This window comes from Bidens hawaiensis, unplaced genomic scaffold, assembly GCF_021521415.1.
Source record: "Bidens hawaiensis isolate Kalapana, Puna unplaced genomic scaffold, B.hawaiensis_p1.1 tig00068621_1, whole genome shotgun sequence".
NCBI lineage: Eukaryota > Viridiplantae > Streptophyta > Magnoliopsida > Asterales > Asteraceae > Bidens > Bidens hawaiensis.
Window position 1 is genome coordinate 1,929 of NW_027502122.1, and position 15,582 is coordinate 17,510.

Below are 15,582 nucleotides of genomic sequence, written 5' to 3' on the forward strand. Positions count from 1 at the left end.
TGTCCTCAATGTTTAAAATTTAAGACATAAAATAGGGACGGGGTTAAAATTTACTTCAACAATTTTAAAACCGGGCCTAATGTGATGGTGGTTATTAAAATACAAAAATACAATTACACTTATAACACAAAAACTAATAAAACAAAGAAGATTATGAAAACGAAATCACCTGATAGAAAATAAAAGTCTCATGTGCAACTCTCGTGCCCTCGGTGATCTCTCGGTGAACTTAACTTCTCAACTCTCAAAGAAAATCTGTAAACTCTCAAACATGTAGAAGCACGCTTCTCACAAGTGTTAAAAATATAGGTCTTTTAAACCGTTTGCAAAACCATTAATTTTAAATTACCGACCAAGATTAACAAATTTCATAACCAAATTTGTTAAACGAGTAAAAATGTTAAAAGACCTAACTCACTTTCGTAGGAATCACGATTGCATTTAGCGTATGCAACAAGCCCTTTAAACCCCCCGGTAGCCCAGGTGGACGAGTATGGCTCGTGAGGGTTTATAGTAAACTACACCCACAAAGTTCAACTACAAAATATACACAAACAACCACCCACAAGAAGAAATCCCATCAAGTGTCCCAACCAAACCACCCATAAGCAAAAAAATAATAATAATAATATCAGTACAACCCATAAGATAATTAAAACATAATAAAATAAAATAAAACCCAAAACATTGATCGGGACAGCTGCTTCCATCAACTCCTACTCCTCGTCAGAATCCTCCTGGTCATTATCATCACCATCTCCACCAACTCCTGATCCTCCAGCACCTGCATAATAAAAATCACTAGACCCATACTGTCCATAACTGCCATACCCAGATCCTCCAACACCAGCTCCATACCCACCAGATCCACCATATCCTCCTCAATACACATGTCCAGCACCAAACCCAGAACCACCCATGTCAAAGCCACCAGTAGTAGGCGGCGGCTGCTGCAAAGTACCTGGTAGTGGAATATGCCAGTGATCAAACATGGTTCTAAAGTAACCCCGCGACTCTTCTCTGTACTCTCTGAACTCGTCCCGATACCCATGCAATTCATCCCGCATTTGCAAATGCTGCTCAAACATGTAGTCTAAGGTCGTGGGTTGCGGATGTTGTGTCGGTGGTGGACTCGGCTGTCGTCGCCGACGTGGCTGGGCAGGTGGCCTCTCCACACGATGCCCCCTCGAACTACCCTTTGCTCTTGCATCCGCCATCTGCGGCGGATCACCATAAGTCATAATGCCCGCTTTTTGGGCATCGTCAAGCGTCACAACATCAGTATTCGGTCCCTCCGTAAAATACTCATCCGGATAACGTCCAAATACACCCAAAGACTGAGTAATCCTCGTGATCATGGGCCCCAACGCCAACTGAGTCGTAGCCGCACTCGCTCTCCGACCACCCCTATTAAATGAACTTAACGACAATGTAGCCAGATTCACATTCATACCTCCAATCATGGACATCAAACACATCAAATCAAGATTATTACATTTATCTTTCCCCGAATGTCATCCCGTGAATGTAGAAGCAACCACCCTGTGTAAATACCGGTGCAGTGGGTCCCGAATTTGTGAAGCAACAACACTACTCGAATGAGCACCATCAATAGTCCTCCAAAACGTAGCCAAATCAGTCGTCGAGATCCAGTGAGGCCAAGAAGCAGTCGACCCTGTGGTAAACCCCCCATTACTCTCCCGAAAATCGGGAGCCTCAACCTCATGTGGCCCATACAAACCCGCAATTACTGCAAACCTGGGCACCGTAAACTGAAACAACTCTCTTCCCAACGCAAAACTAACCGCATATGGCTCATCAAAATCTTTCGGGTTATACCTGAAAGTAGAGTAAAATTCATAAACCAACTCCTCGTACTGCGTCTGCTCAAACCTCAGAATATCTATCCAATGTCCTAGTAACAACCTATTAAGTCTCGGAACTTGACCAATAGTTTCCAACACCTCCCAATCAAATGTCTAGTGTCTGAATATCTCTAAATCGCGAATCTGTCCAAACAACTCATACTCGGGAGTACCTGGGAGAAACCGTAGAATGATGTGGTCCTCATCTTCTCCCCCATTTATATCCTCGACCGCGGCCCCAAAAACCTCGATCTCGGGAACAGCGTATCTGATCGGTGCGCACGTGTAGTGCTGAGAAGTATTGTCAAACATCTGTTGTTGTTTTGACCGTTTCCTTGACATCTTTCAATCGGGTTACATATACACGACGAAAATACATGACAATAGTGACGGTGGTGATGGTGGCGGCCTGCGACGGTGGCGGCCGGAATTAAATGTGTGGATAGGGTTAGAGATAAGAAAGATATGGTGATAGTGATGGGAAATCCGGTTTTTTATAAAAATATTTCATCAGATCCGTGCATCTTCGCGATACGCGAAGATGCAAGTCTGACCGTTGACTTTTTGAGTTTGACTTTGACTGGGTGTTATGACTTTTTAGCATCTTCGCGATACGCGAAGATGCATTTTTTCAGCAACAATTTTTTTACGGTTTTCAGCTTAAAAATATTAATCTTTTAAGTGTTATTTGAGCTGATTTCCTCCGCCACCGGCTTCGGTTACCACATACCAATCACCTACGTACCTGGGGCTCCCTCAACTGATGACCATTCACCACTTACCTCAGATGATCATCAAAATCTTCAATCTCAACTTCACCGAATTTTCCAACTTTCTTGACTTGATACGGTCCCGTCCGCTTGCTCTTCAACTTGCCCGGGAAAAGCTTCAATCTCGAGTTGTACAACCACACTCGTTGCCCCTCCTCGAACGTCCTTTTTCTTAGCTTAGCATCATTAACTCTCTTCATCTTGTCTTTATATACGGATGCACATTCATAAGCCTCATCTCTCAATTCTTCCAGCTCGCATATGTTCATTTTTCTTTGTTTACCTGCACACTCATAGTCTAGGTTAACATTCTTAACCGCCCATAGCGCACGATGGACTAGCTCGACAGGTAAATGACAACCCTTCCCATAAACCAACCGATATGGAGTGGTTCAAATAGGCATTTTATAAGCGGTACGGTAAGCCCATAAAGTATCGTTTAGTTTATTTGACCAATCCTTCCGATCGGGTCTTACCATTTTTTGTAAAATGTCTTTGATTTGCCGATTAGAAACCTCCACTTGCCCACTCGTTTGAGGGTGATATGGAGTGGCAATGCGGTGGTTTACGCCATACCGTTTAAGTAGTTTGCCAAAATTAAAGTTTTTGAAATGTGAACCCCCATCGCTAATGATAACGCGGGGGACACCAAAACGTGAAAAAATATTAGACTGGACAAACTTACAAACAACGGTATGGTCATTCGTCTTGGTGGTGATTGCTTTTACCCATTTAGACACATAATCGATCACCACCAAGATATAAAGATTACCAAAAGAATTAGGAAACGGGCCCATGAAATCAATCCCCCAAACATCAAAGATGTCGACAACGAGGATTGGTTGCATGGGCATCTCATCCCTCTTTGAAATACCCCCCATCTGCTGACATCTAACACAATTCTTCAAAAATGCTGCTGCATCCTTGAATATAGTAGGCTAATAGAATCAGCATGCAAGCACTCGATGTCCTGTCGTCTGGCCGCTGAAATGGACTCCACAAGGTGATGAATGGGTATGATACAAAACACACCGCATCTCCTCCTCCGGTATGCACCGCCTCATTACTTGATCTTCTCCAACTCTAAACAAATCCGGATCTTCCCATGCATAGTGCTTTACCTGCGAGAGGAAGTGTTGCTTCTTCTTCTTTGGCCAAAACTCCGGAATTGTATCTGCTACAAGAAAATTAATAATGTCAGCATACCATGGCAAAGTTGAAACAGAAAACAATTGCTCATCCGGGAAAGACTCATTGATGGCCCTCTCGTCTTTCTCCTCTTCTTCCTGTCCCACAAGTCTTGACAAATGAACCGCTACCACATTTTCGCTTCCCTTCTTGTTGCGGATATCCACATGAAACTCTTGGAGCAATAAAATCCACCTGATCAAGCGCGGCTTCGCGTCCTTCTTCTCCATCAAATACTTGACTGCACTGTGATCTAAAAAAACAATAACCTTGCTCCCCCAAATGTAAGATCGAAACTTATCAAGTGCATATACTACAGCGAGCAACTCCTTTTCCGTAGTGGTATAATTAATTTGAGCATCGGAAAGGGTTTTGCTTGCGTAGTATATGGCAACGGGCTTCTTATCCACCCGTTGACCCAACACAGCACTGACCGCGTAGTCACTTGCGTCACACATAATTTCAAATGGAAGTGACCAATCAGGTGACAACAAGACCGGGGCTTCAACCAATTTGTTTTTTAGGATATTAAATGCATTAAGACACTCTTCGTTAAAAACAAATGGTACATCTTTTAATAAAAAATTACACAACGGTTTAGATATGAAACTAAAATTCTTAATGAACTGTCGGTAAAAACCGGCATTACCCTAAAATACCCTTATCCCTTTTATATTAGTAGGTGGCGGTAAATTAGATATGACTTGGATTTTTGCCCGGTCAACCTCAATCTCCCTACGTGAGATGACATGTCCCAAAATCGTCCCCTCTTGAACCATAAAGTGGCTCTTTTCCCAACTTAAGACCAAATTCGTTTCCACACATCTTTTTAAAACTTTAGTTAATTCATTTAAGCATTTTTCAAAAGATGAACCGAAAATCGAGAAATCGTCCATAAAAATTTCAAGTGATCCCTCTCAAATCTGCTATCGTCCAACCAATAGCCACCTTATGCTCTCTCAAGCCTCCCACCAACGCCTTCTCTTGCTCGTCTTCTAAATTTGCGGCGATGATGGCCGGTAATGTCTCTCCCTCTCCCAAAAACACGTATTTCAGGTGTTTTGGGAGCTCCTTCAATTCAACAGCCGGCGAACTCTCCAATGATGGTCTCAACTTTGAATCAATGGTATTGGGTAACCGCTCCACTTGTTGAGATCGTGGCGGTTTCCTAATACTTGCAGCATACAACTCTACTGCTTTCTCCTCTTCTTGTAACTGCAAGGCATGCTCAACTGTTTTTCTGCAACAAATAGCACACTCCTCTGTGGCCTCATCCTCACTCCCGTGAGGGTTCAACCCGTCAATGACTTCGGCCGTGAAGCATTCGTCACTCACCAGAGGGTTAGACACGTTTGAAAACACATTAAGCCGAAGATTCTTATTACCAAAAGCCATGTCCACTACCCCAGTTCTACAATTAATCAAAGCATTTGCGGTGGCCAAAAAGGGACGACCGAGAATTATGTTCGGTTGCCGTTTTGGGTCAACTGTCACGTAGTCTAGAACCAGGAAGTCAACCGGGTAATAAAAATCTTCTATCATCACAATCACATCGGTCACGATTCCCTTAGGAAGCTTGAGTGTCAAATCAGCCAACACCACGGTGGTGTCTGCTTTTCTAAATGGACCAAAGTCGTACTGGTCATATAAGCTTCCCGGGAGAATACTCACCCCATCCCCAAGATCTAACAACACTCTAGTCATTTTAAAATCGCCCACTTGAATGGGTATAATCGGTGTTCCCGGATCTTGTAGCTTGGGTGGGAGGATACCCGTCAAAACTGAACTCACATTTGCAGTTAAGTCAACTTGTTTGGGCAACTTGTGAGTTCGTTTTTGAGTACACAAGTCTTTCAAATATTTAGCATATGCAGGGACTTGTTTAATTTCATATATGAGGGGTAAATTGATTTTTACTTGTTTAAATATTTCCCACATTTCCTCCTGCTGTGGGCCCCTCTTTCTAAGTGTCGATGAGGTCTCGTGGTTCACCAATGCCCGAGGGAACGGAACGGTTTTACTCGTTGAGCCCGTCTCCTTGGTGGTTGGTGTTCCCACCTTAGTTTTAGTTTCAATTTTATTTTTATTTGTTTGATTTGATTTAGTTTTCGGTTCAATTTCAACCTCATCGTCACTTTTCCCATCTTCTCCCAAGTCATCCACCACACCTTCAACAAAAGGTGGTGGAGTTACCCCATTATTATATACCTTACCACTCCTAAGGGTACTTACTTGGTTGACATGGGCATTCTTACCACTCGAAGAGCTACTACTCTAATGGCTCGGTTCTTCAAGGTATCACTCGGCAACTTGGATGGATTTCTTTTCAAACTCGCCACTTCCTCAGCAAGCTAGCTCACCTGTTTATCCCTTGCAGCATTGGCTTTCTCTTGGAGCTCTAACCTCTGATTCACGCTTTTGTTATGAGCCTCTTGATCCGTTTTCATTTGCTTTAGAAAGTCCATCACATCTTTAATCGACTCTTCCTTATTACCCAAAGAATTTCCTTGACCTTGAGTTGCCTCTTGACTTTGTTGACCTTGCTGATAACTCTTCTGATAAACCTTATTATAACCTCCCGACTCTCTTTGATTATACCCGCTTTAACCGCTACCCCTCGCGTTCCCATATTGACGCTGATTTGACTGATAACCTGCTTTGTGGGAATTACCTTAAAAATTCGGGTTTTGTTGCGTGTTCGAGTTTCCGTAGCTGAAGTTGGGATGGTTTCGGAGGCCCGGGTGATAGGTGTCTGAATTTATATTATTATTGTATCTCTTTTCACCCTGAACAAAGTTCACCTCCTCTTCTTCCTCTTCTTCTTCCTCTTCCAACACAACCCCACAGGTAGCCACTACGTGGCCTATTCCACCACAACCCTCACAAACTGGATATGCCTTTCCTGACTTACCTTTTTCTTTTACTCCCACACCCATCAACTGATCCAACTTTCTCTCCAACCTCGCCATACGATCATCCGACTCACCACTATCCACAGCCTTCACAACCGCCCTTTTTACCATGCGATTCGACTGAGCTTGCCTCTTTGAGTTCATTGCATATGTTTCCAAGTGTTGCCAATCTTCATTCTCGTCATTTGTCAAAAACGACCCATTTGTGGTCGACTGAAGATCACGCACATCGTCACTCGACAACCCGTCATGAAACGCCTTAATCAACTCCCACAACGCAATCCCGTGATGCGGACAAGTTCTCAACAACCTCTTGAACCTCGTAAATGCTTCATGAAAAGTCTCACCCGAACTTTGCTGAAAATTTCTGATGGAGGTTCGGGCCTTGGAAGTTCTCTGCGGTGTGTAATACTCATCTAAGAATTGCTGAGCCAGGTCTTGCCACATATAGATACTTGCTGACGGTAAGGATAAGAACCACTGCTTCGCTAGATCTTTAAGGCTGAACTGAAACACAACTAGCTTAACTTCATCAGCAATAAACCCTAGGCTCGAGATGGTGGCACAAATCGCATTAAACTCGCTCAAGTGTAGGTATGGCTCTACAGATGCTTTCCCATGAAAAGTAGGCATCCCGGTCAAATTACTTTGCCTTACTGAAAACGTTCTTCCTTCTCTAACCGGGATCACAATGGAAGCGGGTTCGTAGCCACTTGTGGAATGAAGTGGCTTTGAACCCCCCGAACGGGCGGTGGAACGAATGCCCTCAGGACCCCATCGTCAAATTCATACTCGGGAAACTGTGGCTCGGGGGGATCTTGTCTTCTTATTTCTCGACGGTTTCTTGGTGGTTGAGCGGCCTCGGGTTTTCGGTTTCTGGATGGTTGTTGTTGTTGTCTTCTATAATACCGATCCCCTTGCACGTCTTCCATCTCCTCTCCATCCTTGAACTCATCAAAATCGTCAAATCCCCTCCGCCGATCATACTCAAACTCGACTCTATTGTGCGGTGGTTCAGACCTGATTGAACGATCATCTCTCATTTGATATCTTCTTTGAGCTCTCGGGTTTCGGTTTTGGTGATTGGGTGAGTTGAATAGTGGTAGGTCATGCATTGGTGGATTTTGTGGAATGTTTTGTGGGATATTTTGTGGAATGGGTTGTTCTCGATTGTGTGGCGGGTTAAGGTCATCGGGTTGAAACGCAGGTGGAACCGGGTAAGGGTTATCTTCTTGATGATTCATGTCTTCTTCTTTCGGTCTTAAAGTTTCACCCCTTCTTTGTTTTGCTCGGTTTCTTCTCGCGGCTTTCTCAATCTCGGGATCAAACTGCAACACCTCCTTGTCTCGAGCAAACCTCGTATGCATCAACCTGAAAGATTAACTGCACACCACAAACAAGCACATCCCGCGTAAAATCAACGAAGAAAAGAAATTAAACTAAAATTAAACTAAATTAAGTAAATTTAAACTAAACTAGCACTAAGCGCGTTGAGTCCTCGGCAACGGTTCCATTTTGACGTAGGTTGTCGCGGTCTACTCAAAAACAATTAATTAAAGAATTAAATACCTATAACTAGTACGGGTAAGTAAGGTCGTCTCCACAGGAACTCAAGGAAAGTGCTAATTTAATATTACTAAATTAATTATTAAACTAAGACGGACAGACGATGCCAAGCGGTTTTAGAAAAAGATTAATTAAAACTAACAATTACTTAAAAACGATTTTTAAATAATATTAATAAAAGCATTCATTCTAGGTTCGGTTAATGTGACATTCAACTTAATCCCAGATTCGATTATATTGATTACGCAGTAATTACTAAACCTAGTAGTTGGATTGTGATGTCAAACGATACCCTAACCGAATTGATGACACAATGAAACTCGGTTTATCTAATCACCAACTTATGTTTGTTAAAACCAATTAAGAAACAATATTTGATGATAACTAGTCAATGACACAAGAGCTTAAACCCTAAATGTTGATGAACACAACCAAACAAATAATGCATTAATTAATAATCCCAACACAAATTGTTTAAATAATCAATCACAAATTAAGCAAGACTAAAGCATTAACTCAATCAAGCTCATAAACATTAAGCATATGAATCTGGTCAGAAGTTAAAATACACAAAAACCTACCCTAGAATGAACAAGAAACTTAGCCAAGCATCGACATATCGATTATATCACTTATCTTGATGAACATGCAATCCCGAGATGAACCAGAAGCCTTGGAATGATGGAAGATCGTCCTAAGCAGCCTCTTTTGCCTCTGGAAGTCGTAATAATCCGAATGGGGAGGTTAAGGGGTTTATATAGGGCAAACCTAAATTTTTGGCCGACTTAAGCATCTTTGCGTATCGCGAAGATGTAAGGGATGCTTCTTTGCGTATCGCGAAGGACAAAATTGTCGCGGACGAATTCTTGCAACTTCGCGTATCGCGAAGGTGCCCTTCTTTGCATCTTCGCGTATCGCGAAGATTGTAAAAAATTAGATTTTTCTCTTTTCTTTTCTTGAATGCCTCGTGATGCGTGCACATCCAATCTTTCACTTCTCGATCTTCATTCCAAGCCCGCAAATATCCTCGTTAAGCTCCATAGCTCCCAATATCCTGAAGACACGTAAACAATGCTTGAAGTACCAATGTTCAGTCGATTATTTAACTAAATATAATTAATTAATATATAATAATAACTAACTTTACCCAACCATCAGTACTCTATAAAGGAAATTGAACACTGAGCTCACGTCGTTGGATTGGTAGATATTTGGGGGGGGGTCCACCAATATGACGTTTGTTATAGGAGTATTACATGAATTTGTTAAAAGCGGGTTTTTCGTAAACCATGAGCTAGTAATGAAGTGAGGGTAACAAATAGTTTTATGGCTTGTAAAAGGGAATATAGGCTTGTGCGAGAACAAAATGGCAGTAAAATTTTCAAAATCGTGTGATAATATATTTATTGTGACCCTCAATAAATAAATATTTTTCCTTGAAATAGTTATATAATTTCTATTTAGGAAGAAGTTTATAAAATCTTATGTATGCATTACCCAAATATATATACGTTAACAATGTTTTAGATACATATAGTCATTATGAAAAACTCATAAATGTTTTCAAAATTTAGTACAACCGGTAAGTGTTAAAAAAATTATTTCAATAAATTTTGTGTGACCTTTTGACATACGGTGGTTTTGAGAAAATAGGTTTATAATCTGTAACCTAAAATAATGTTTTTATGAAAAGTTTTAAGAATTTATGTGTCCATGTACAAGTATAAGAATATGAAATCATACTATTAAATCACGAAGTGTGTTTAAAATATTCTTTATATCGACATGGTTGAATATAAAACTATAAGTTATTGCCAAGGTGATGGTGTTTAAGATATGGTCGCCACCTATGGGTTAGAGAAAGAACGAATAAAACAGGATTTGAGGGAAAATCATTCCCAAGGATCAAAATATGGTATGAAAGCAAATTGAGAGAACTTCATCTATAAGTGCTTGATAAGCATCGATGGTATAACTTGAAGCCATTAAAAGAACAACTAGGTTACCATGATTAAAAGGAAAGAGTAATTGAATTGATTTCATTTTGTAAGGTGTTTTAAATGTGAAGTCTACATACTCTTAAGTATACTAGCTATTCTTTTGAAGAGAACAACGAAATGGTCGCCTCATCTAATGAGTTAGTGATTGGCGCCTAATGTCGAATCTCATAAGGCCGTTTTTTTTTGGAGGAATTTTATTTTTTTGACACAGTCCGAGATAATTACGTCATCCATATTTCGCTGGGGAAATTTATTGTCAGCGAGTACCAACTGCATATGATAGACGGTGCGTCGCCGTTTCGTGATCTTTTTGCAGAGCAAAATGTATGGTATTATAGGGTAGTAACTATTGGCAGGATGCCACGAATGTATATAGGAATCCACAATAAAAGAGTATATAAGTTTCGATAAAGTTCAATTAAAGCTTTCGAATGCCTATAAATCATCAGATTACTAATCAAGGATGTATCTCCTTAAGTACATGAAGTTTTCACGAACTAAGATTATGTGTCAACGTCTGGTTGATACACATGGATAAGTCTATAATATCACTTACGCATGTCAGTTGGTTACTACACACTCGTGTTGAGTAATGACATTCTAAGCACATAGGTAAAATCAAGAACTTGAATGCGAACATCATATTCAGAGTATCGTTCATAATGAGAAAGTCTTAAGCTATAGTCACAGAAAGTCCGAGAATTTTTATCACTATGCTTATTCATAATTTACACGTTAAATCTATAGTGAGGAGAAATAAATATTAATTATTCTTTATAACGTGGCATTAATCCACCCAATGGGCATTGTAGAGTTCACATATAATTGTGGATTTACCGTTACGCTGGCCACCGTAACTGTAATTCAACCTTACATGATTACCCCAATATTGCTCCATCATGAATCATAATGCGTGTGTTCCTATTTATAATAGTTTTCATCAAAAATTCAGCCATCACAAGGTTTAGTTAATTTTTATCAATTTACTTTGAGGTTATATACGGCTAATGCGGGTTCAAGGACTAGTGAAGCACACTCTATAGTTGAGGGGTTACTGGAAGACCAATATTTTCAATGCCAGGGAAGGATTCCCAAAGTGAGTGACTGATGAGAATGGCATTTATGTTTCACTAATATCCGTATAATAATACTAATAATAATATTGTATTTATGAGTCATGCGATGCGATGCAATGCAAAATGCTTATGTCGTGAACCGTCGATATAGCCTAGACCTACTCATGCAGATCTAATTCGCTATAACTAGTGGCTCTGATACCAATCTGTCACACCCTCGCCGACGGCGGAAACGCGGGGGCGTGATGACGTCATGGATCATAGTCACTGTTTATAGACTATGTGTGACTCCATATGTGTTTCCAATGCTTCAGTTTTCTGAGAATGCATGTATAAAAACGTCAACAAAAATTGTTGGTGAGTTTCACAGGTTTATATGACATCTAAAAATGTGTTTCTTGGACAACGAGTCAACAAATTTCTCAGACAGTTACCATGAGCTCTATGATCGAGACTTAACAGCGTTTCTATGATCACCCCTCTTGATGTTCTAATGCGAAAAACATCGAAGACAATTATGGACAAATATCACCCGCTAGACCTCCAATCTAAGTTAGTGCGACTAACCATGGGTGGGGCGTGTTACTCCCAAATAGTACTATTCATATTGACCACGTCTACAATAGTTAATTATCACAGATTCTAGGGGACTTTGACCGCATTATTGATTCAACCCATATAACAAAATGAGACCGCGTTTCTTCTCGTTTCCAAACATGTGTTTCTCCATGCATTCTCCCCCAAAGTTTCAAATCAATTAAATTAAAAAGGGGTCGTGAAACTCACTTGATTCCCAAATGTATGCTAGATGATTAAAAAGTCCAAGTGCCGACCTACAAGTACCCTAGAATGTGCAAGAACAATTTAGGTCTAATGTTTCATTTTTGACACTCATTGTGTTTCATTATCATGCTTCACCCAACTAGTTACATTCTTTTCAATCGTACGCCATTTTATTAAAACATGACTAGGCGACCCGTTGGTGATAAGTTTTCGTATTCTTTCGAAAATAAACATTAATATAACTATATAAATATTGAGAATATAATTCATAAGGTTCTCTTTAAAAATAATCCGCGTTAGATTTATTTAAACGTAGACGGCTTGATCGGGTAATAAGTAGATATATATTTCTTTCCGAACATATCTCATCTTGATTGGCAAGTAAATATACGCAAAGTCTTTAGTAATTACTCGGTGTATATAACCAAACTTTTATGTATTCAAATATATTGTATAAACCATATGTTTAAAATCCACCAAGTGCGTACATTTTTACCAACAATATATATATAGTCTTTTGTTCTTGAAAATACTAATATACCTTCATGTTTAAAGATTCAAACTTATATGAAAGTTCATAAGTTTAAGATGTCCATAGTTTATATAAAAAAATTCATAGCATGCTGTAAGCATGTATTAGTATTTGAAATAAGAATATTAACATATGCTTGTATAAGTCATTAACAAAATCATATTTTTCACCAACACTTTGTAAGTTTTTATGAATAATATTACGGTCTTCCTACAAAACAAGTTTATTAATGTGACTATTTCAACCTTTAACATATGATTATTCAGAGCTACTACTTGGGTGATAATTTTTAAGCATAACAACCTTGAAACTTATATAAAAATAGGATTAGGGATGTTAACACTTACTTAGTAAGCTAAGATGGTTAAAGAAGATGAAGAGTAAGACGTTGATCTTGTAACATTTGTATCACCAACTTGGATCCTCATGAATTTTCTTAATATAGAAGAGCTAGGTCCGTGTTTGGATGTGTATGGAAGTGTGGTTCGGCCAATTGAAGGGCCGAAGAAAGGAGTGAGTGGAGGTGTTTAAGTAAGATATTGGTTGTGGTGTGATTGTGTAAGTTTGAAGCAATATATGTTGTAAGTATGGTTTTGACTTCTGAGTATGGCATGTGTTGGAAACAATAGTCAAAGTTTTCATTTGAGTGGTCTAGAAAGGTCATGGTGCATGAGTGGAGCTGCTGATTGTATGTCTCATTTGTTTGTTTTTGTTGATTTTATTTTTATTGTAATAATTAGTATCATTATTATTATTTAATGCTATAAACTATTGTAGACAATAAGAGTGGGTTACCGTTCAAGCCAAAATAAAATAGTTAGGGGGGCTTTAATGCTAATTAATGGCATTTAGATCTCACTTTCACATATTAAATGTTGGTTACTTTAGAAGTGAAAATACAAGCTTAGTAGTTTAGTAGTATATAGTATGTGTATAAGTATTTGTGAATCACTCAAGTTTACATAAATATATACATAGGTACTTGTAAATGCCATTTTGCTGGAGGTAATCTTTTAAGATTAAGATACGTGTATTTCGAATGTAGATATTGCTTTAATCTAGTATCAAAATATACAAATAATAATCTACATATTATTCTTTTGTTTAATACTCTTCTAGAAATACTTATTTTTGCCAAACGTTTGTGCGTGTGGGACGGAGTAATACGTGACCCGGTAATTCTCTAGTGATTACCAATACAAGACATATGTCAATGTCGAATTTTAGATGCACATGATAACCTAATAACTCATAATCAAGCTTATCATGAATCTTTCAATGTAATTATTATTTAAAGTCGTATGGACAATAACCTTTTTCTTACGGGGTGTCACAAAAGGTATTAAAAACACAGGAAGTCAATGATTCGAGTGGGTGACCGAGTGGCGATCGGTCGCTAATCAATGGTGGGTAGTACTTCAACATGCGATTTAATTGGGGAGAACCAAAGTTCGGCATGAGGCTAAAGGGAATCCAACCAAAAACCGTTTTAGTCGAGGTTTGCACAAGACCCGTTCGCAAGGAAAGCGAGGAAGAAGTTCAAGGAAGGAAGACCATTTACAGAATAATTAGGATTTAAGACAATACAGATCAAGACCAAATGAAGAAGAGTCAAACTTGGATAAACAATTAGGGGGGTGAATATGAACCTTAGCATTGTGATTAAGTTTGATAAAATGTTGCGGGTCTAGTTTGTAATTAGTATAAGTATAGTTTGGGGTGATTAATGCAACATTTGTAAGTTAGGTGGCCTTAATGTAAATATTAGGCAGTTATGGGCGGTTATAAGTTAGCTAATAACTACCGGCCATGTAGTTATATAACCGCCAAGGTAGTTAATTAACCGCCATGATGATAACTATAAATAGAGCGTCGGATTTCCGTGCCTTGTAGCAATGTTGTTTGTATAATACAAGTTCATGTTTCGAGTTAAACCTTTGTTGTGTTATTGTTCTTGTTGTTATGTTCTTGATTGTTGGCTGAATCATAATCTCCTCGGTCCTACGCATTATAATACCACTTAAGATTAGTAATTAATTACCGCTTAATAAGAAACACGTGAATAAATACATAACAGTGTCGTGCATTTATTAATTCCATAGTCATACATTGTTGTCGCGTTGGATTTGTGTGTTTTCGTAATGTATAATTTATGTGTTTGAACGACCCCCCCCCCCCCCAACAAGAATAAATAATTAGTCCATATATAAAAAGCATGTTGAATCATGTAGGATTTGTGATTGAACCTCCAACGTAATTATATAAAGAAAATGTGTTATTTGTGTTTAATCACATATCTCCCTTCCTTTAGTTTTGCACATTCATCTCTTCTCCCAACAACCATAGTCTTGATACACTTCTAAAGCAGCTTAGTAGTTCTTCCTTACTTCTTATCACGTTCAAATTGATTAGATAGACGATATGTAAGGGCTATATTTTGATTATGAGGTTCTGGCAGTCCAATCATAAATCAATTGTTCAACATAGTCTCCAAATCTTATAATGTATTTAAATTTGAAGTGAAAATCAAATTTCGTTTAAACGCAATAAGCGAATAAAAAATTAACTTCAAGATATGAGGCGCATTTGAGTTAGATCAATGCATTCCAAGTGAAAATTGTAACAACTCGGGTTTTCCACGTACTGATTATTACTTATTACCCGACCCGTTTTATGTTCGGAAAAATTTTAACACTTAAAAATATCACGTTTATCGAGGAATCATTATACAAATTATACTTATTTATTATATATATATACATATATATATATATATATATATATATATAACTTTGAAAATATGCACTTTTAGCCCGAAACTAAACTTTAATCTTTATTTGTTTCCACCCCAATTCTTCAAGCACTAAAACGAAATTTTTATATAATCTTT

General features: G+C 38.8%; 1 protein-coding gene across 1 annotated transcript; it reads right to left on the bottom strand.

The window, feature by feature from the left end:
* Window positions 1-4,726: 4,726 nt before the first annotated feature.
* LOC143605207 (uncharacterized) lies at window positions 4,727-5,527 on the bottom strand. The gene has a single exon (XM_077081415.1). It carries the CDS (start codon window positions 5,525-5,527, stop codon window positions 4,727-4,729), a length of 801 nt encoding a protein of 266 aa, XP_076937530.1.
* Window positions 5,528-15,582: the final 10,055 nt, after the last annotated feature.